This window comes from Morone saxatilis, unplaced genomic scaffold (assembly GCF_004916995.1).
Source record: "Morone saxatilis isolate NCDOM2014 unplaced genomic scaffold, NCSU_SB_2.0 Contig16, whole genome shotgun sequence".
Lineage (NCBI taxonomy): Eukaryota > Metazoa > Chordata > Actinopteri > Moronidae > Morone > Morone saxatilis.
In genome coordinates, this window is record NW_023339718.1 from 24876492 (window position 1) to 24898158 (window position 21667).

A 21667-nucleotide genomic window follows, 5' to 3' on the forward strand; every position below is an offset into this window, starting at 1 on the left:
TTTATCACAGCAGCCATTTTGACATGAAATAGTAGGGCAAACTCAGGTGTTACCAAAGACCACAGACTCAACATTGGGGGGGACCAATTCTGCCCAGGGGAATAGTCCTTATTCGAAATACTACAACAAATTTCTTGCCATTCTAGAATATTTGAAAATTCACTAACACATGGAATAAACATTTTATTTACCTTCTTGATGTGGAGGCCAACATGAGTCTAGGATTAGACTATTGCAATGATATAGCCTATGCAACACATACATTCTGGTTTTCAGCCTTTTAATACATTTAAAAATTTAAAAAGATGACCATTTCCAAACAAACTGAATGTGGGATGAAGAATAAGTTTATGTGGGACAATGTGGGACACCTTACCAATGCTGTGAGGTGGTCCAAGTTTTGATCTAATGTCTATGTAACAAAATAAACATATCTATGCTGCCCCTTAGCTCGTAAAACAGAACAAACTCCCACACTAAGTAAATACAGCAAGTGTAAAAGGAAGCTCAAGTTTCACAGTTCTTATAGTCTTGATATTCACTTTCCTTATTGGCTTCACCCAGTGGTTTCATAATCTTTGTTGTAGCTGCATTTCCTTTTCTTTGTGGTACTTTCTATCATATTCTGCCCAAGTCTGCATAGGTTGTGGCTGTGTGCTTGTAATTTGAGGTGTAGTGTAGCACAGTAGCACAGACACTGACAGATTAACCTGCACTTACTTGACGCAGGCAGTTTGACTGACATCAAACACAGCCGCGTGATGACAGCTTTCCCTGCTTCTACATACTGTCGGTGCTTTCTTCACAGCCGACAGATAAAACCAGATTTTAGAAAGGTGTCTGTCCTGCAGTGATTTAACTTTTGAATATTAGTCAAAATGTGGGACATTATCTGGTCACCCTAACTGTAAGAAGTGCATAGAAGGCTGTGTGAACTGAGTTTATTAACATGTGTTTAGCTGCCAACAATGACAACAAAGACTGAACCAAGGGTAGCATAAGGGTTGTCTGTTCATGTAATAGAGCTCTGTATTAGACTGACAGCCTGCCTGATATCTAAACACCTGAATAAAAAAATTAGTTTCGACCTGAAACATTCAAATAACATTTTGTGCTTCAGCCTATTGATTTGAAGCAGTAGTTCCACTTCACTGTCACCACAAAGTCTTCCCCTAGCTCCACTTAATTTACAAATGTAAAATATGTTAATAAAAACCTCTTCTGCTGTCCATTGTATGTCACCTTGGATATATAAAGGCACGAGTGCTTTCAGGCTGAACGAGGATGGCATCACTAGTGATGTTGTAGTGCAAAGCGAATAACAGTTCCAAGTGGTTCCACTCTGCTGTTAGGCCCGGCAGGATAATGGGGAAAACAGACTATTGTACAAAGCCTCTCATCACCAACTGCATGAAGTCAGCCATCATCACAGTTTTTAGCAAACCTCATTCTCCTTTATGTGTCAGTTCAACATTATCTAATGAGCAGTTGTCTGCAGCACGCTGATATGCAGCCCAACAGGAAGGGGTGGGTTCAACTGAACACCCTGGGCTGGGATGTGGAATATGTGTCGATGCAGTAGACCTACTGAAGTAAAGCTCCATCTTCAGTTTCAGTCTGTTAGTTGCGGTGCTTAGCTAACTGTTCTAGACTCATGGGCAAAGATTGGACTCATAGTTGGGTGACTAATGGTTTCACAGGCTGCAAGGCAGACTTAGAAATAAAGACTGCAGGCACTCTATGAGCCTACTGTGCACTGCAGCTCAACATCTTATTCTTAATTTTGCAATATACGTCACTGCATTTCTGTTTTACCAGTTTTATTTCCAGAATCATTCAGAGTCTACTGCACAGACTCTGCACCGTTTACCCCTGCACGCTGCTGGAACTTGTGCTTCTGACGATAAGGCCAGGGAGGAGGCTAAAACCTCTGAGCCGCTTTTTCCGAGATAAGACATGAATTTTGCATTAAGATGGACTGAACTGCTTTCTGCTCATCTGTTGCACTCAGGTCAAGATCAATTCTAATGATATGGAAAATATTATTTTTCCCTCTCTTACAGGGTCTTCTGTGGGATCATTTAGACACACAGTGCAGGGAATTGTACAAACCTTATCAAAAGGGACAGAGAAAACGGCATGTTAATAAGGCATCGAGCCTATAATGAAAGTGCATTCAGTAGCACATATGAAACTAAAAAGCCCTGTATGGTGTCAGACAGGAAATGGGCTATAAAAGAGTTGACTGATTTGAGTCAACATAATGCTTTGTCATGTTTTTGTCAAGACAGATTCAGTTGAAAACAATTGGAACATAACCACCTTTTAAGGTGATGTGAAACAGAAGTGTGCATCATAGTGAGTGGCATCCAACTGATGGAGGCTTATAAAAGGAAAACAACAAACAAATAAATACAGGAGGTACAGATTGGTGACAGAAAGGCCCTATCTAGAGCCAGTGTTTGGTTTGTCCATTCTGGGCTACTGTAGAACATGGCGGTTCAACATGACAGCCTCTGTAGAAGAGGACCTGCAGTGTCTGTAGATAAAAAACACAATGATAAACACATGTTTAAGCTGGCAAAGTAATGATACAATACAAGTTTGTCATATGTGACTTTTTACTGTACTCATAATATTAATTATTAGAGCAGCCAAATCTGCAACTGTAATGAGAGGAGATCACGGCATCATGAAGAAAAGCGTGAGATCTTAAGTTAAAGCACATAAGTATTAGCAGCAAAATGTACTTAAGAGTATCAAAGTAAACATACTCATTATGAACACTGTCCCTAGAGTTATATTTTTCAAAAATGTATATACTCATTTTTTAACATGTATGTGTAAGCAGATTTTGAAAGTTGTCATGAAAAATGTTGACTCTCAAATATGTAGCTAATCTTAACAATTCAGTTCTACTTTTGGGTAGTATAATGTATAACTATGCTATTTTATAGTTTTTTTTTCAAGATTATCAAATGTTTTAAATAAATAAAATAAATAAATAAAATATTGATCTGAATAGTAGGCTATAGCTGTGAAATATTGTAAATGTAATGGAGTAAAAAGTATTAAGTAGTAAATATTAGTACAAAGTAGCATTATATGGAAATAATTTTATATGGAATATGAATTTTTTTTTATTTATTGTTGATTTATATGTTGAATTATTTGATATCAGGGGGAAATTACTGTGGGACACGTGTGAACTACAGTGCTGTGACAGTCTTCACACGGTGCCTCACTATGTGAGGGAAAAACCATAAATGTTGATTCTGGTGTTTAATGGTGTTCCACCCACAAGCCAAACCCTTTACTTTCAAGACCCATGTCTTATGGAATGTCTTCAGCAGTGATGTAATGTTTCTCAATGAACCTGGTAAACATGCTACAGTGGAGCACTACAGAATAGGTAACTACCCACTGATTACTCATACACAGAAATGGTAAGAGTTCAGTTGTGGTGAATGGGAATTACCATGCTTCAGACAACACGGTGCTTTCAGAGAAAACTCAACTTCTGTGAGCAGAAGAAGCTGCAGCTGTCATTGCTGTGATGATCGGGGTGGACTGTTTTTGTCTTTACTAAACAAGAAGTCATGGTAAAAAAGCATTTTTGGCACTGTAGTTCAAAACAGCAAATTCATTGTTGTCTCATTTATTGTTAAAGCCACTAGTGAGCTTTACAGTGTGCAAACTATACTGTAGCTTTTGGGGGAAATAATGCAACGGTTTGGTGTGCAGACTGAGAAAAGTTTGTCTTTTTTCTGATATTTTGATATTGTGCTGCTATGCTTCAGTACTGATGGCAAGAATAGCATGGATACTGGTATCTTTATTAAAGTGAATTAGATCACCCTCATGCATGAATCATACATCAGTATTAGCCTAACTGTACAAATGGTTCATAATGATGAAGATATAGAAAAGAAATGCATGGCAAAAATAGCATATTGCCTGTATTTTGGAGATTGAAAATTTCACATATTATGTTTTCAGGGGAACTCATGTCTTGTTAAGAGGAGCCAAGCTACCCCTGGCTCCCCTGTACTTCGCCCTCTGAAACATTATACTGTCAAACATATGTAAATGTCCATACTCATTAAACATTATGTTAATGTATGTTTTTGCTAGCATGTTAGCTAGACGTTTCAGCTAAACCCATAAGCCTGAAATGGAGCCATGAGGAGTGAGATGGTCAGGGTCAGGGTCAGCCAATTAGAGGCGGAGCATTGTGTCTTGGTCTACCAGATACTCAAAAATATCAAATATAAGAGGTTATTCATTCTACTGACTTTTGTTGCCAGGAAGAACATTTTGCTCTTTAGGATGTTACTCTAACAAAAAAATCATGGCACAATCTTATAATAGACTCTAAGTTTGGGACCCTTACTTAGAACATATTGGACCCACGTTGTCATCTCCCTTATTGCAAGGGTTTCCTAAACCGGCCTAGCCTGTCTGTGTAATTCATTATTTATTTTATTTTCTTTTTTCTTTTTTCTATACTTATTTATTACTATGTCTGAGCTGTTTTATTCTTTGTTGTTTATGAAAAATGTAATAAATATATTCTCCTTCAAAAAAAGAGCAGTTCCTGATTCAAAGCAAATGGAAATGCTGCAAGTCACAAATATTAGCTTTATTTTAGATACTGATCTCAACTTGTCTGAGATGACATTACTAATATCACTCCCACAGAGGTTTTTTATCTGACATATCAGCTGTATGTCAGTCCTGATTGACTTAAATACTGCCTCCGTTGTTTCTGAGATAGGATAATGTCTGAGGTTGAGTTGAATCATTTCATTCTTCTGTTACTGTGTTTAATGGCCTGCATCCACTCACAAGCCACAAACCCAACTCTTTACTTTCAAGCCGTTTGTTGTTTGGTAAAGAATGATGTAATTGTTCTCACAGTTACTCTAACTTAAAAGGACACACCTACAGTACAGCCTACATTGTACCACATTACTGACACATGACTCACATTACTCATACCTTCAGCTAGAATAATAACCTTGAACTGTGGTATTAACAGAGAACACAATCATTTGTCTGCAGTCGCACTTTCAGGAAATATACCTCAAACCACATAGAGAGCTCAAAAATGAGGGGTGAACTGTTATTCTTCTTTTACTCTAAGTTCAACTTCAATGTGTCTGTTTACAGGCTGTTGGACTGTTGGAGCTACATATGTGAAATGTATAAAGCCTTTCATATCTCTAGAGGAAGCTGTGCTGATACATTGCCTCAAGTGATGTCACTTGACAAGATCTGATGAATTGCCTCAGGTGATGTCACTTGGTGTATGGAGTTAGAAAGAAAAGAGCTTACCAGACCTGTAGCCTGCTCCTCACCTCAGCCTGAGGCTAGTGGCTTGAGGCTACATTAGCTGCTTCTAGCAAAATACACCTGAATCTCTGACCCAGGTGTTGTTGCATTGTGGGTAATGTGGGCGCCAGATTTGAACAAGGTTCTGCTGCATTGATTTTAAGTCCTACAAATTTTTGCTAAATCAATATAATATATTGACATTGATTCATCAGTATATTCAATATAACATTATGTTGATTAGAATGTTTAATCCATGTCACTTTCAAACTATATAAAAAAAGGCCCTCATAAAACACAACATTATTCCTCCTTTCATTAGATAAATATTAGTGCAAATTTGATACGGATGCTACAATTAAAGATCCCCTCCAGACACGTTTTCAAGTAGGTCAAAATACTCTAACTAATTAATATTTGTTTAACATGGTTATCCCACATTAAAAGAAAAAAAAAAACACTCTGAAAAGGGACTGGAAGACATATTGTTCTCTGTCACACCGGTGCTTGCTAGGTGGACCGGTGAGCAGTGAGGATAAAGATGGCTATAGTTTTAGAGGAAACATCGGAGAGATCCAGCTACAGCCTACATGTTCGAGCCTCAGTCAGACGGAGACTCAGATGAGGAGTCACAATCGACGACTAGCAGACATATCAGAATGGAAGTGTAGTTAGCATCTTCGTTTATGTTGTTAAATGGCTTATTAGGTTGTTACTGCAGTGGCGGACGGCAGTGGTTGTGGAACATGTAATATCTGTTATGTTGTTCACATTGTCACATTGTTACTATGTAGTAGATAGTGGAAGGAAGCTCCATGCTCCGATTAAAACTGCATACTCCGCCATGTTGCTGTCAAAAGTTTCACTATGCTAGTGCTAACTCTCTGTGCTGGAGGTTTCAGGTTTCTTGGCAGGTGTATTTGCTTGTACTTGCTTGACAAACTCTGCACAGATACCAAGCCAGTACGGTCGAGGTCAGACATTTTAGGGGACGTAAACTTAAGAAAAACGCATTTTCTAGCAGAACCAGTTTATGCCAAGCTAGAGGGGCAGTTATCACCACCCCCGATCCCTGCTGTACTGGCCTTGATGTTTCCTTGTGGGGAGTGACAAGGTCAGAGCCTAAACGCCACATATCAATACTGTACATATCCTACATTTACATAATTCGCTCCATGTAAGTTAGATATGGGAATTACTGTATCGATAGCTTCACTGCATGATGCAAAATAACTAGCGTTTAGACAAGCTGAGATCTTTCAACTGTACATTTATTTCCAAAAGGCTGCATATACATTTGCAAATTCTACTGTACAGAAAACATCCAAAATGTCCATAATTATAGATACAATATACCACAAAGCTGCCCTGGCATTACCAAACATAGATGTTCAGCACTAGAAAAGCTCCGCAGCCTATTCAATATTATAATCTTAAATACTTTTTCAACTAATACCTTTAAATGTATGTCAGTATGATTAATTGTTCTTTTTTTTCATCCCCATCTGTACTTTACAACATTCACCATTTACAGTAGTTAAACAAGGCACAAGAATAGTGATATGAAGCCAAAGGCCATGCGTGAAGCAAAAAAGAGCATGAGACCGACCAACTCAGGTGACAGAAAATCATAGACTCAACAGTGAACTTTTAATCTCATGAAACAGGGTTAGTCTTACACCAAAGCATTATACATAGTGAGAATACGTTTGTGTGTGTGTGTGTGTGTGTATCTGAGTTTACTTTTAAAAAACAGAATTTCAACACGCTGATGAGATACAGTAGACATAGCTGAAACACATCCAGAATGGCGGTGAACGGTGAGGGTGATGGGGTGTACCGCACAGACAGGTTGCTCTCGATGCAACATAAGCCACCGCTAAGCGTTACATTTTTGACATTCTTTGCTTGCAGGAATGAAAAGGAGAATCCAGTTAGTCACAATTAAGGAAACAATCAACAACAAAAAAAAAAGATTATCTTTTACTTTCTTCACTTACCAGCTCAAATGACATAGAAAAATGAATATAATTTGATTAGAAATGCATAGAGATGATGCAGAGAAATAAAAAGGGTTCTTTATTATAGCAGGATGAAACTGTTCACATATATCAGGTCAGAAATACTCAGTGATGTGTTCAAAGACATCATATCATTCCTGATAAACCACTGAGGGAAATATTCAAAATACATTTAGCTCTCAAATCTTAAAAAACAGCCAACAGAATAGAAATAAGAATACACATGTTGAATAACTGGTTTTGCAGACAAGAAATGAGAACTGCAGGTTGAGTTTATTTTGCCGACAGCAAGGACTTTATTTGATCCTTATTCAGGTTAATTATGTAAATCAATTATGTAAGTCAGTCATGGTTGGAGGTACCAATTTGAAGATGAAGAAATGGTGTCTGACTTTGTAATATTATCCAACCGCAGGCCAAAAAAAAAATCCCAATTTTTTTTTTGCTGCTTTTGACTCTTTATGCAGTTGAGATTTGAGGAGACAATTTGGGATTTGTGGGCACAACAGACTCAGGTGTGGATTAAAGCAAAGACTGACTCAACAAAATCAAATAGTGTGCAAGGGAGAGCCAACGCTTTCATTGGTACCACATTACTCATCCTGTATGTTTGCACATACCGGTTCCAGGTACTGTGACAAGTAAGCTTATTTCCTGAATTTATCTGTGAGATTTTGAAATGCCAAGATACAAAACTCAAACCATAAGGTTAACTGATGTCTACCACCAAAGCCCTCACAGTGACGATTCACAAAACCTGGAGTCATTGCTGCATTTGTCTTTAGTTAAGGGAGAGTTATAGTTAAAATAGTGCCATAGCTGGCAGTCAAAATTAGCTTCTTTTTGTTTATTTGTTTTAATAATGTTTTACAAGACCAAAAAGTCTCACAAATTTTGGGTGTTTTACACCAAATGCCAAAGTATACTCTCATTAAAAAGTGCTTCACTTGGCTTCAAGTTATTCCAACACAGACTTAAAGTACATTTGTGTGACCTCCGCAAGCCGAATGTTTGCTTGTACAGCCCGATCAGAAGCTAACTTAGTGTTCCTCATACAACACTGAGGGAAAAGTCTAAATGCTGTTTTTTTGTACCTGTTATTCAGAAGCCAGCTGTATCATCAAATGTATTTGATATCCACTGTCTGCATGGAACAAATAAATGTTTTCCTGGGGCAGAACCAATGAATGAAATTCGTGAAAATAACTTTCCTCCTAGAGTTTGCGTTATGCTGTGTGACCGAACCACAGGATGTACCGAGTGCTGAGGTCACCAAAATAAGGCTAACCTCCACACTTCATATACAGGAGGGAAAAGAAATGTATACAGTCAGTGCTTTTTCAAAGGATCGATTATAACCTGCTTCTATAGCTCACACTGGCTAGCTCTCCTCCATTTGAGTACCCTCCAGATTACGAAAAAAAAGAAACTAAAACTAGCACCAAGTACAAGGCGAATGAAATTTCATTTGTGGTACATATGAAATAGTCTGTATGAAAACAGTGTGTGTGAGTGTGTGACATTTTCCTGGTAAGATCGCTGTTTATTTCTTTCAGTATGATTTTTCAATACCATGAGCACCACAATCGACATTCCATCACCTCCACCGCACTGAGGTGGAGGCAGAAATCTCAGAGGCAGATATCTCAGAACAACACTATTTGCATGGCTAGATACCACTAAGGGCGAGGGACAAAATGTGTGCCTGCATAATCTGGATGACCTTATTTACCCAACATGCATCTCTCTGACAGAGAGAAGACAGAGAGACCAATTGTTATTTGAGGTACAGAATTTAAACCTCTCTGCAACATAAAGGCCTTCTGAATACATTTCATTTAAAAAGGATGAATTCAAATGTGGATTGTTTGTATTTACTGTATATGTATTGGAACTGGTACAGTATAGTGTTAATCAGGTTTCAGCTACTCAAATCCTTACCTCAATGACAGTGAGTGTCCTGTTTAGTTGGGTACAATAACAAAACCTGTGAGTGTGTTGAGCCTAAAATTTCAACGGATTTTGTTGATCTTTCTTTACGATGATTCAGAAGGTCATACAGTACTACTAGCACTATTAGGTGAGCCAACTTTTCTCCCTCATTGGTTGCTTTCCTGATTTCAAGCCTCACATGCACGGAGCATCCTGTCCCTTATCTGTCTCTCAGAACGATGTGTGTTTGGTGTTGACTTGAGCAGATGTACGACTGCATGTTGTATTTCTGACACTGACACCGGCATCAGTATTCCTTCTATGTTTGCTGTACAATATGCAAACTCCCAGTCAGTGTGCACATGACCTCTGTAGCCATGAAATGTCAATGTGTGCGTCTGAGGGGGTGAGGGGGGGCAGTCGGGTGTGTCAGGGCCTGATATGAGGTCTACGTGACGGGTGTTAATGGTGGGAATTGGGTGATAAGATGCGGCGATACACTCCCTGCGGTGCCAGGAAATGATGTTTTACAGCTTCCTCCCTGTCTATCTCATGGCGGAGGAAACTGTAATGAACTGTAATGCCACGGTTAGAAATCTCACTCTGCCACATTATGCCACAACCATGTTTTGTTCCCTATAACACATGAGTACTCTGACCGCGCTGTCCTTCAAGGTTAGACTGGGGCTCATTTTTAAAGGATTGTTAATATAAATGATCATACAACGCTGGCTGTCTTGTCAATGCCAAACTTCCAATAGATTATTTTTTTTAAAGAGATTAAAATGGGTGAATTTCAAGATACTTGGCTTTGAAAGTTCACAATCACAACACTTAAGCAATCAGCAGCTGTCTTTTAAAAATATAATATTGGACGTCAAAAAGTAGCTTCTAAGTCCTCATTCACTCGCTGACACAGGGATATGGTGTGGGTGGGGGGGAAAGAGAAAGAAACTAGATCAGGTGTTTCTGAAATGACGCCACAGGTGTTTTGCATAAAAGAACCTCTATGCAAATGTATCCAGCTGCCATGCTGACCACTGGGAAAAGGAGGGGAGGCGGTCCCGAGGAATAGAGGAGCTCCCATCTCCTCCAACACAAACTCAGAAAACAATGGGCGCACAAGGGTTAGGAAATACCCCCCTCCTTCTCCCCCACTCACCCTCGGAGCTGGGAAATGAATGTACAGAGGGGATAGTTTTAACTCAAAATAAGGAGCAAATAAATCAAAGATCAACTTAGAAATCGAGTGGAAAGGCAGGAAAAGATTTACAGTCCATCCTCGGACAGATTCTTAAAAGAGAGGGGTAGATCCACAGCGGGTGCCGGCTCACCTCGACATGTTGACTGCTCGCACCGTCCATTCATAGACAACCTGATGACCTTCCAGCGCACCGCCACAGTGTGTCGTCCATCACCGGCTGTGCACGTACACAGATATATGCCTTAGTTCGTCAGTTTTCCCTCACTGTCTCTTTGTTATCGCTCAGCCTGTGTATTCTGGAGCAGAGTCCTCTGTCTTCTGATTTGTTAGTGTGCCCGTTCCGCACAGACTGCCTGCCTGTATGTGACTGAAGTCAGACTCCGGCTCATCCTGGTCCTTGGGGGAGCTTTTGGAGTGGATCTTGCCAATCTCCTCGAGGGCGCTGGCTAGAGAGTCAAGGTCAGCAGTGTCCTGGTGGCGAGCCTCCCACAGGCTCAGTATGACCGCAGACGGACTCTGCTGCTTCGCAAAATAACCCAGGTTTCTGTAGAGGAGCACACGGAGCCAGATTAATGAGCAACAAAGGACCCTGGGAAAAATGTTTCATGTAGGCTTCAGATATGAACCTTGCTGATTATGTTTACCTTGTAAAAGATGTGAGTCAAACTGAATCTATAAATAAATCAAATGGTTTTCATTGCCAGTAAGTGTTGTGCATTATTCTGATGTACAGAAAACAAGGCCAGCAGTGCTTAGACTATGGACCTTGAAGGATCATAGTTAAAGTTATTGTATATGTTTATTTTTGACAACAAATCCCATTTAAAGATCAAGGACAACAATGTGTTAGTCCATCTCTCAATACTTCCACTGGTTAGGGTTATGGTTATAGTTGCAGTTACAGCTGGGCATTATAGTTTCTAGCAAACGTTACTCAAACAGGAGGAAATAGTGTATTTGTTGACTCTCCACTGTGGATTAATACACATTTGGAGTGTGAGTATTTGGGGCAGCAGGACAGTGTATGTGGGACTTCATAAGTCTTAATAAACTACAGTTTGTGTGTTCGTGATAATGAAGGACTGTATCACCTAGTGCAACAGTGAGGCTCACTGATGTTTTTTTTTTGGACAACAATGGAGCTCTATGGCACAGAGAAATATGATGTATCAGGCTTTTATACACACACAATTCTTGTTAGTAGGGTCAGTTCATTGTTGGTTTCGGTCTTTTCATTGGATTTGTTGACAAAAAGATATAGAATATCACCAGAAATATCCTTTAATAGGGGGATCAAGCACCACATTAAAGCTGCAGTAGGTAACTTTTTTATAAATAAGTTTTTGTCATATATGCTAAAACTTTTACTACATTCTGACAGTAGTACATGAGACAGATAATGTGTGAAAAAGTCAGGTTCCTCTGGCTCCTCCTAGTGCTCCTAATGGTATTTTCAAGAATCTGAATGAAAACAACCAATCAGAGCCAAGAAAAATAAAGACGCTCTAGGTTGGAAGTTTGAAGATAGTTGATTCCCAGAGTCCTGCATCAGTCTGTATTTGACGCCCATGAGACTCAACAATGAACTATCTTTCTGGGCTCTGATTGGTTGTTTTCATTAAGGCCCGGTAGATTCTTGTAAATGCCATTAGGAGCACTATGTGAACCCAGAGGAATCAGATTTTTTCACAGATTATCTGTCTCATGCACTGCTATCGAGATATAGCGAGGGGTCAGGATATAGTGAAAGTTTCTGAAAATATGACTAAAATGTTTTTTTTTATAAAAAATTACCTACTGCAGCTTTAAACATAAAAAATAACTGTTGCTGTAAACATTATAAAACAGGTAAAAAAAGACAAGTTCTGAAATATCTGTTGAATAAATGTGGGTGTATGTTATGCAATTGCATTATTTTATTTAGTGGTCTATTTAGTGATTTGTTGGTATTTTTTCCACAGGAGAAATAATGCAGCTCTCTGATTCGGCCTAGCCAGCTATGGTGATGATGGCAGTAATATATACATTCTAACAGATACACTATAGCAGGGATGCCCAAACCTTTTCCCTTGGAGGGCCAAAATTTTAAACTTAATGTGGCTACGGCACAAAAGCAAGCATGGTATTGTATTGTTATGATGCAAAATGGTACTAGGATCCCAGGCTCCCTTAACTCTTTCCGCACAAAGTATCACTCTGCCCACTCTGTCTGATATAGACGTATAATTTAATTTTAAATACCACAAATTCTGATTACATGCTGTAAATGGTACAATGTAAAAGGATCAAATGATTTAACATTTCAGCAACTGCAAATAATTAAATAAAAAATAATAAGTTAACACAAAATAATTAGTATTAGAGAGTTCCAGACATTCTGTACAAAACTGAAATGTCTCTATTATTATCTACTTAGAGAAAGCACTGTATAAAGAACGGTTATCCACATGCTCCAAAACACTCTAAAGATCAGATCCATAATTAATATTAACATAACCCATCTGGGTCCTTGGGTCTCCACCACTTGACTATTAGAGAATCTACTTATTATTTCTGTCTGTTACTGAAAATTAATTTAGCACAAATTGTCATTGTGCAGTAAACAAAACCATCTGGTTCTACATGACCTTTTAAGACTATTAAAAATATAATCAAAGATAAATTACCATCACAAAAGATGTGTAATTACTGGCAAGCACACTTTGGTTTGAATTTCATTCTCAGGTGCTGCCAAAATTAAAGAAAAGAGAGCTTGTTGCCATGCCAATATAATGCCTTTGTGCATCATGCGGTGTAGAATCCAGTTGGGGGCAGTGTTTCACTGCCGCTCCTTGGTACTTCACAAGGCAGGGGGGGGGGAACATCAAGCAACATAAAAGGCTGCAGCCATTGGTCACATCAGGCTCAGTTCAAAGCTGCCCAACTTGGAGAGGAAAGCTTATCTGGATAATTTGGAATCCCAAAGGACTCTTAGATACCAGCGTCTCATGAATCATGCACTTAACAGGAGATTATAGCTGCCACAAGCTAAAACCAAGCAAAGACAACAACTGGATTGAGTAAATATTAGCAGTAGCAGTGTCTCATCATGAATGCATATTTTATTATTACAGGACAAACAAGTGATAAATAAATAAATCACACATATGTTAGACTGTCAGAAATGGAAGAGATGCATATGATATAACACTTCAAGAAAAAAAGAAAATTGTATAATAAGGCGAGCACAAAACCACAGTGCACGTTAGAAGCCACAGCATTCAACAGCATTCACAATCACCAATGTGCTGTACAGTTAAATAATCAGTCCTGTCCCCGGCTGCTCGGAGAGAACACGCAGCGCAAAAGACACCAGGTGACAAGCTGCATATAAAGCCACATTCATGAGATTAACAACACTCACAGGATTGTTATCATTCTTGTCAGCGTGTGCTCAAGGCGAGGCCATTATGGAGAAGAGGGTGCACACACATCATGCAGTCTCAGAGAGGATGCACAAAAACACACTCACCGATCTAAGTGGAGTTTCTGGGCTAAGAGTTGCCAGTCCTTGCCCTTGGCGTTGGCAGTGTCGAAGGTGGCACAGATCCTCTGGCGGATGGACAAGGGGATTTTGAAGGCCTTGGGCCCCGTCTGGGACGTGATGGTGCAGTCTGTCTGCATAAAAAATGGAACCGACTCCTTTTCAGTCTGGAGGAACAGAACAGAAACAGACAATAATCAGACCGGGGTCAGATAGGATTTGCAAATGTCGCTCTGTGCCCCTTTCAACCAGCCTGGAGAGCCAGATGGGCGGGGTTACCTGGGGACAATTCAGACAGGTATGTTTAGCATTTTGCTGTAAACAAATAAGACATATGGGCCGCGTTCAGCCCCGCCAAAACGTAGTAAAACATTTATTTAAACAGAAACAGTGCGTTGAACACCCTGTTCTGTTACACTATTGCACAGCTTGAACTGCCTTTAAAATATGGCAGGGTTAATACACATGTTGCTGCTGATTTGGTAACCTCTGATACACCCACCCAACAAACAAGTGAAAATGTACCTCAAAGCCTGTTGCACATGATTTCGAGGAAACATATTCAACCTGTAAAACGGTGCGCACCATTTTCAAACTGAACCCTGGTAGCCTCTAGGCTGGCATTGCCTCTTCCATTGGACAAAACCAGTCAACCCTGCTCACTCATTGGTTAGCCAGGTCACTCGCCTCCAGGTCGTTTGTTGGTCTGAATTTCAGTTCTTTTTTTCACTTTTTGGCTCCCATACACATATTTACTTCCACTACCATACGAAAGAAACCAAAGAAGCAGATCTAACTTCTACTTCACACAAAAAAGCAACTACAAGCATTAAAGCAATCTTTCATTGGTATTAGTTCAACATATTTCCCATAAATCACATTGCTTTATGCCTTTATTTTGGCAGTGACTTTGACTCTCTGCGATAGAAGAACAGCGCCCTCTTCCTGTTATGTCCAATATCACAGGCAAGCATATGTGGCCTGAGGCAGTACAAGCACTTCCAGCACACAAACCCCCAAGGGAGCTCAAGCATGTATGATGTCTCGTGATGAATTTTTATTTTATTGGCAGACAGTGACTGAAGAAATGCCACCCATAACTCTAAATGCATGGTCACTGTCCTGCAAATTGAAGCCTGTACAAAGGACAGATTCAAGCATGCATTTCCTGTCTCGGTTCGATCTCGAGCAGGCTGCGGTTGACTTGCAGTTCAGTTGACTGAGCAATGACCAAACTGTGTATGGAAATACAGCATTACAGTCACTGTTCTACTGTGTGCCATCAACCTGTTTAGTACATCCCGCTGCCAGACTACGAACAGCATGGCTCTCTTACACTGTTTACAGTCTGTGATGGCTCTGCTCAGTATTTATTTATTACCCACTGCAACCCTGACATCACACTCTGGCAGGGCTGAGTGCTGGACAGTTTTGTTGAATGGAAGGCTAATGTGGTCGTACCCTGTGGCCCTCTGTACACGATCAACACAACGCGGTACACTCAGGATGGAGAGCACAGTGCAGTGTACTTTTACTTTGTATGTGTACGTCTGATATTTGAAAATGAGACAAGCATGTAAAAGAATTATGAATTTATAAGTTTCAGCTTAACACAAATGAGACACTGACAGTTTATTGTCTTTTGGAGGACTGTTTTTGCCCCATTGTATTATTTGAAAGGTTAAGGCTAGAGTCAAAAATGATGTTTAATTCCAAATTCAAACTATTAAAAAAAAAAAGATTTAAACAGTACTCATCTGTTTACAATTCTCAGTGTAAGTGCAACAGGTGGGCCTTGTACTTCAGTTTGGCTGCTGCAACAGGGTCCTTTCACTCATCAGTAGGCTAGCTTACTTTAGCCATGCTATCAGCATGGTTGACATCAAACCACCTGCAAAGTAATGTGAGGAAGAATTTAGGATTCAATGCTATAGATGGAAAAAGGAAGTGAAGCAGAGGTAACGGAAAGAACGGAATAACATTTATTCTTGTTTAGAATCGGTTATGGGGGTTGGGTTGGAATTCAAACAAATTTACCATTAGTTCCAATTAGTGCAAAGTTGATTTGAACAGGATAACCACATGTGCATTTCCATTTTCAATTTGTGCGTAACAAAACCTGAGTTTTGAAAGAGAAAATCCGAAATAAACTTTTCGGTTCTTACACTTGGCTGACGTGGAAATAATGCTGTATGGATAAAACCTCAGTTCAACATTTCTGCAATGAATACATGAAACAAACATAAATGTCACATTTCCATCATGTTTTCAACCGTTTGATGTTTGATTGGCCCTCTTTTAATTACGTCATCTCTTCATCTGCAGTGGTTAAATGGCAACCGACTGGAGAATCAGAGCCATCCCCAGCCAAACCTTGATTCTTTTGCCAATTATCTGGAATAATAGTTAAAATTTGTGCTAAATTTGGATGAAAACTTGGTCATGTTGGGATGAAGCAGCTCTAAAACTGCTGTGTGGGTGCTCTGTATATTGATTAAATCCAGTGACCCACAATGTAAAACACGGTGTAGGTTGTCCTACAAATGGTCATGTCTGTTTACTGTATGTGCCAAAATGAATGTGGTGATGTGGTGGTAAACCCACAGCTCAGATAAACACTTTATTTCTTCTTCCTGTTTAACTAATCTGGATTAAAACAAACCATAAAAAGTTATTGAAAATAATATTTCTCCAGTGTTTACACAGTTTTGGTGGCCTTGAGGTAGGACGAGCACGTTTGTGACTGATTGTGAACAAGCAGTTGGGTAAAATCAATGAGTAGCACTCTCTTCTGCCCTAACAACTACTGTCAAGGTGCTCTTGAGTGAGGATTTCTAGCTCCTAGCTGCTCCAGTGGAGCTGCTCAGCGGCTGACAGCAGACTGTTGTTACACCGGGCAGCTCCCAGGTGTTAATGCATGTGAATGTGATGCAGGCTATTTGCTGGAACACATCTCACCCCGGACGAATAAAGGTTAAAAAATATGTACAGTAAATGTGTTGAACAGCTGGATCTCTAATGTTTGTGTTTAGCATAAATCTGTGAAGAAGGTAAGAAAGTAAGCGTGTCCTCCTCGCTCTATTAATACACAGTGCAAGCTCAGGAGAGCTGGTCCTGCTGTCGGTGGACACACTCCAGGAAGGTTACACAAAGGTTGAAAGTGAAACACCCCACCCCCGCGCGCCTCCCGCAGCTGCAGAGCCTCACCTCGGCCACAGCCGTGTAGACCTGCAGAATCTGCTCGTGGCCTTTGACCTGGCGCACGCTGATTTTGCAAGAGAGCTGGGCGGTGGCAGGGCTGTATCTCTCCAGAGAGAAGGCACAGTGCAGGGGCTGCTGGTTGCTGCACCACACTTGGGGGAAGGAGAACTCCTGAGGAGGCAGCAGAAAAAAAAGAGGGACATCAGAAACATAACACAGTATACAGCGATATTAACATATGCTCGGAATGAGATGATTCAGCTCCCTGTGCCACAGCACATGTGGCCACACTGTCACATGCACAGCCACTTACTCACACGCGGAGAGATAAAAGGTAAAAGATGGCTTTGAAGTCTCAGTTATACCATTGCTTGATATATTTATGCATATTGTTGAGGAGAGAATTTTGAACTCCTGATATAATTTACAAATATAGCCTGATTCCCTCGTACAGTGAGTCTGATAACAGAAGCAGCTTGCGGGCTTTGTACTGTAAGCAATTTATGTAGGAATAAGGGGAACAGGGAAAAGATTGCCTTTGATGTATAATTAATTTCCAGAGAACGGGCACATCTGTGGGGAAACGTCCTTGACCTCTGCCAGACTCCGTCTCAGCCGTATTTGCATATTAAAAGTGACCTGTAAACGATTCTTAGTGAAGACCGCGGCATTAAAAACGGCGGCCGGTGTGCCTACTGATGACCTAACCCTTGTGGCTTTGATCTCGGTTGCCCGGTGCAGCTCACAGCCGCAGATAATGGAGTCTGGGAGCACTGGCGGAGGGCGGGGGGAGGGGAGATGGACGTGGAAAGCTTGGACGCTCTTTAGCACTAAAAGCCAACTTGATGTATGGCACGGCACTCGGCTATTATTCCACACCTGCTTCACCAAAGCAGGTCCGCGGTGCCTGCCTGTCGTCCCGAAGCCCTCATAAATAAGGCCGTGGAGAGGGTGGGTGTCTTTGAAACACAGAGCTTTCACCCAGCATTCAGATCAGATCAGAACAACAGCGTACAGTGGGGACACAGCTCGCCTGCTCTGCAAATGGCAACAGCAGGTACACAGACAGCCTTTACAGACTGCTGCGGTGCGATCATCTTATGCTGTTTGCATCTTTATGCTCCTGCAAGCCAAACAAACACAAACCTATTAATCTCAAGTCACGTCCATTCTCCACAGTCCTTAAGAGAGAAATATGGGTGACAGCAGGATTCACACTAAAAGAGCAATTTTAAAGCACAAACATGTTTATAAAGCTATTCGATAAATGTCATGAGCCGAAGAGAAATTATTTTCAACAAGCTCCATTTCACTTGTCTTCTTTGTAGCAGCATTATGTGACAACAATTAGAACCAAACACCGGCTAACACTATAAAGGCTGCTTTCTAAACCCAAGGTGGCTGTAGCTGTGTCACTTAGTATCCGGCTAGCTGTGGAAAGAATTTATAGAAACTACTGAAACAATATATTACAGATGCCCGAAAAAACGGTCACGTTTGAATCCATCCATACACAGTAGGAGTCTTATCATTTATTGCCACTGGCAATATGTTCTTATCAGTCTAATACAAATGTAGCCCCTACAACATGTATCACCTACAATAATAACTCTTGTCTCCTAACAGTCTACTGCCATAACAATTATTATTATTTGTAAAATAGCTCACATTAACATTGAAGAGGGAATCAGTCAATTTCCTAACCTTTGGTTTAATGACATAAAGAATACAGACAAGCTGATGGACTATGAATGACTCACAACAGTGGCTGTTTGAAACTGAGACCTTCTAATTAACAAAGTTGTTCAGGTAATGCATAAGTACTGTTATAACTACTTGCTACTGTTGTTGCTATACATCTGCCTGTCTCTTTCTGTTTCTCTCTGTTTCTCTCTCTCTCTTTCTCTCTCTCTCTCTCTCTCCTCTCTCTCTGTGTCTTCCCTGTGTCTCATCATCCTGTGTCTGTCTCCGTCCCCCCAAACTGGTCCGAGACAGAATGACCACCCATCTAGAGCAGAAGGGTCTGTCCTAGGTTGTCTTGCCTGTTAAAAGCACAGTTTTTTCATTGCCCCCAGTCGCCAAGTGCTGGTATACTGTTGGGGTCTCTGTCAAATGTTCAAAGAGGAGTTCGGTCTACACCTGCTCTATTTGAAAAGTTTCCTGAGATAACCTCTGTTATGAATTGGCACTGTACAAATAAAATTGAATTGAATTGAATAACTATATGAGTAATGAGTGGTTTATCACTATTATTAGTTTTTTAATTATTATATATTTTTGGTTTGGTATGATCACTGTTGTGCTGTAAATACTGGTGTCTTGGAGAGGTCTGATAATCTCATGGGGGGGTGGACCTGCAGATGGCATGACACTTTAATAAGATTTAATTCAATGTATTTCGTACAAAGCATTAGTTAGGTTTTTTATTTTAAATATTAATGAACATTACAATTATAAAATCCTCAAACAGAGTGCCTTATTAGAAGGTGGTAGCAGATTAACATTGCATTAAATACATCCCACAGTACACTGAGCAAATAGGGCCAACTGGAGAATCTCTAATTAACTAACAAGCACAAGCACAAACACATCACAGCACTCCTTACACTGTTAGACTGAACCCTGGGAGGAGCAATAATTAGCTCTTAGCAGCAAAAACAGGAGCTTGCAAATTAGCACTTTAGTATCCGATCTCTGTTGCTTTCAGTTGATACCTTGTCAGTTACTGCCGTGGTTACCTGACATGTGGTAAAGGGTTTGATGCTCCACAGGAACTGGGGAACATCCTGGATGGACACCTGGAGGCTGAAGGTGTTCGCTCGGAAAGGCAACATCTTTGGCTCCTCAAGGAGCTGACCCCCTCTGGTCTTCTCTGCTGCCACCACTCCCTGGAGGGGAAAGGAAAGAAAAGGTGTTAGAAAGATAAAGGAGATAATGAGAGAATGATAATATGGAGGAAAACAAAAAACAAGAGAGAAAGAACACAAGAATCCTTCCCTTCCCTTTGATGGTACACTACTTTTGCATATCGGCACCAGCACCTGTTGCTAATCCTTTCCTCTGTCACATCCAGTAATTGACTCATCACAAATATTAGCAAAGAAGCCAAGAAGTGACGCTAAATCTCCGCTGAACAAATCATACAACTCGTGCCCACATTAGCATCACATTTGCTGCCTCAACGTGACAGATTGAGGCTTGAATTTAATGCTGGGGAAACGCGTGCGTCAGTGGGGCAAACGTCCATCTCCCAAATTGAATTTGTGATGATGAAAGAGCACTTTGATTGTCGCTCGCAGGTATTCATCTGTCATCATTGTTCAGTGTCCCGGTGGGATGGTTCCGTGTCTGGTCTGTCTGTCCTCAGCCATCTCAATCACAAAGGGAAAAGACAGGGAACAGAGCTGTGACTAATGCCAGGCCACACTGATTGATTCTGACTAAGTCTGTGTGTGCATGACGGATATGCATGTGTGTGTATGGTTGAGTGTGTGTATGCATTTTTAAATAAAAGTTAGAATGTTGCCATTGCTGTAGGCATGAGAGCAATCACCTATTGGCAAAATGCGGATAGAAGAGGCAAATTGTTAGATAGCGACTTGCTGGACACTCGATTTCTTTCCCTTATAGCATGTAGCTAGCTTGGGTCTTTGATATGTTTCCCCTGTTTGAACTGATCTGAAGCTGTCAAGAATGCCATGATTGAAGTTTTGTGTAGACTATGACTGCTGCTGATCTGCTGTTGGACACATCACACACAACTGATGTGTCTTAGATCATGTTTTACAGCTAAGGGAGTGTTGCAATGTCAACCAAGAATGAGAAATCCAGACAAAGGAATTGCAAAGTTGTTGGAGTTATTTTGGGAGTCCAGGGCTCTGAGAGTAAAGGTTCTGCATACACAAAGTTAGGAAGCTGCAGGTTGGAGCCAGTGTTGCCACCTTAGCAACTTTCTCTCTAGATTTATTACTTTTAAGACCCCTTTAGGGACTTTTTTTCAAAAGACACCTTGAAACAAATCTAACAACTTTCTGGGCAGGCCTTAACTTCTCTCTCTTGAATAGAGTCACCAATATTTCTCAGTGAATGTCCAACACTTTCTGTTTTTGTAAATAACTACCTTCATTTTAATGGTATTTTGTTGACTGTGTTACAGGTTGATCACAATGAGGATATTATTTCTTAGCATAAGCTGCTCAAAAGCAGTTTAAAATGTATATTACAGTGTTATTGGGCAGGTTTACAGCACTAACAAAACTTTGGTATTATTTTTTCCAACTGGCGCCTAGTAATGTAATGTTAGTTCCTTATGGTTCTCTCCTGCATGCGATTGGATGCTGTTAGTGTCGTTGCTGGGAATGATTAATGTTGATTCAGGTATTGAACTGATTCTTTGCACATTTTATACTTTTTAATTTTTGGGCTTGCGGGGATCATGGGAGTTGTTGTCTT

At 40.3% G+C, this 21667-nt stretch overlaps 1 protein-coding gene across 1 annotated transcript in view; it reads right to left on the reverse strand.

Moving 5' to 3' along the window:
• Positions 1-6832: 6832 nt before the first annotated feature.
• unc5db (unc-5 netrin receptor Db) overlaps positions 6833-21667 on the reverse strand; it is a 192004-nt gene continuing 177169 nt past the window's right edge. The window contains exons 14-17 of the mRNA XM_035659245.1: positions 19954-20103; positions 17222-17386; positions 14003-14181; positions 6833-11035 (exon numbers count right to left, since the gene is read on the reverse strand). Of these exons, the coding sequence (XP_035515138.1) occupies positions 10774-11035; positions 14003-14181; positions 17222-17386; positions 19954-20103 (756 nt within the window). The 3' untranslated portion in view covers positions 6833-10773. The remainder of the gene's footprint in view (positions 11036-14002; positions 14182-17221; positions 17387-19953; positions 20104-21667) is intronic.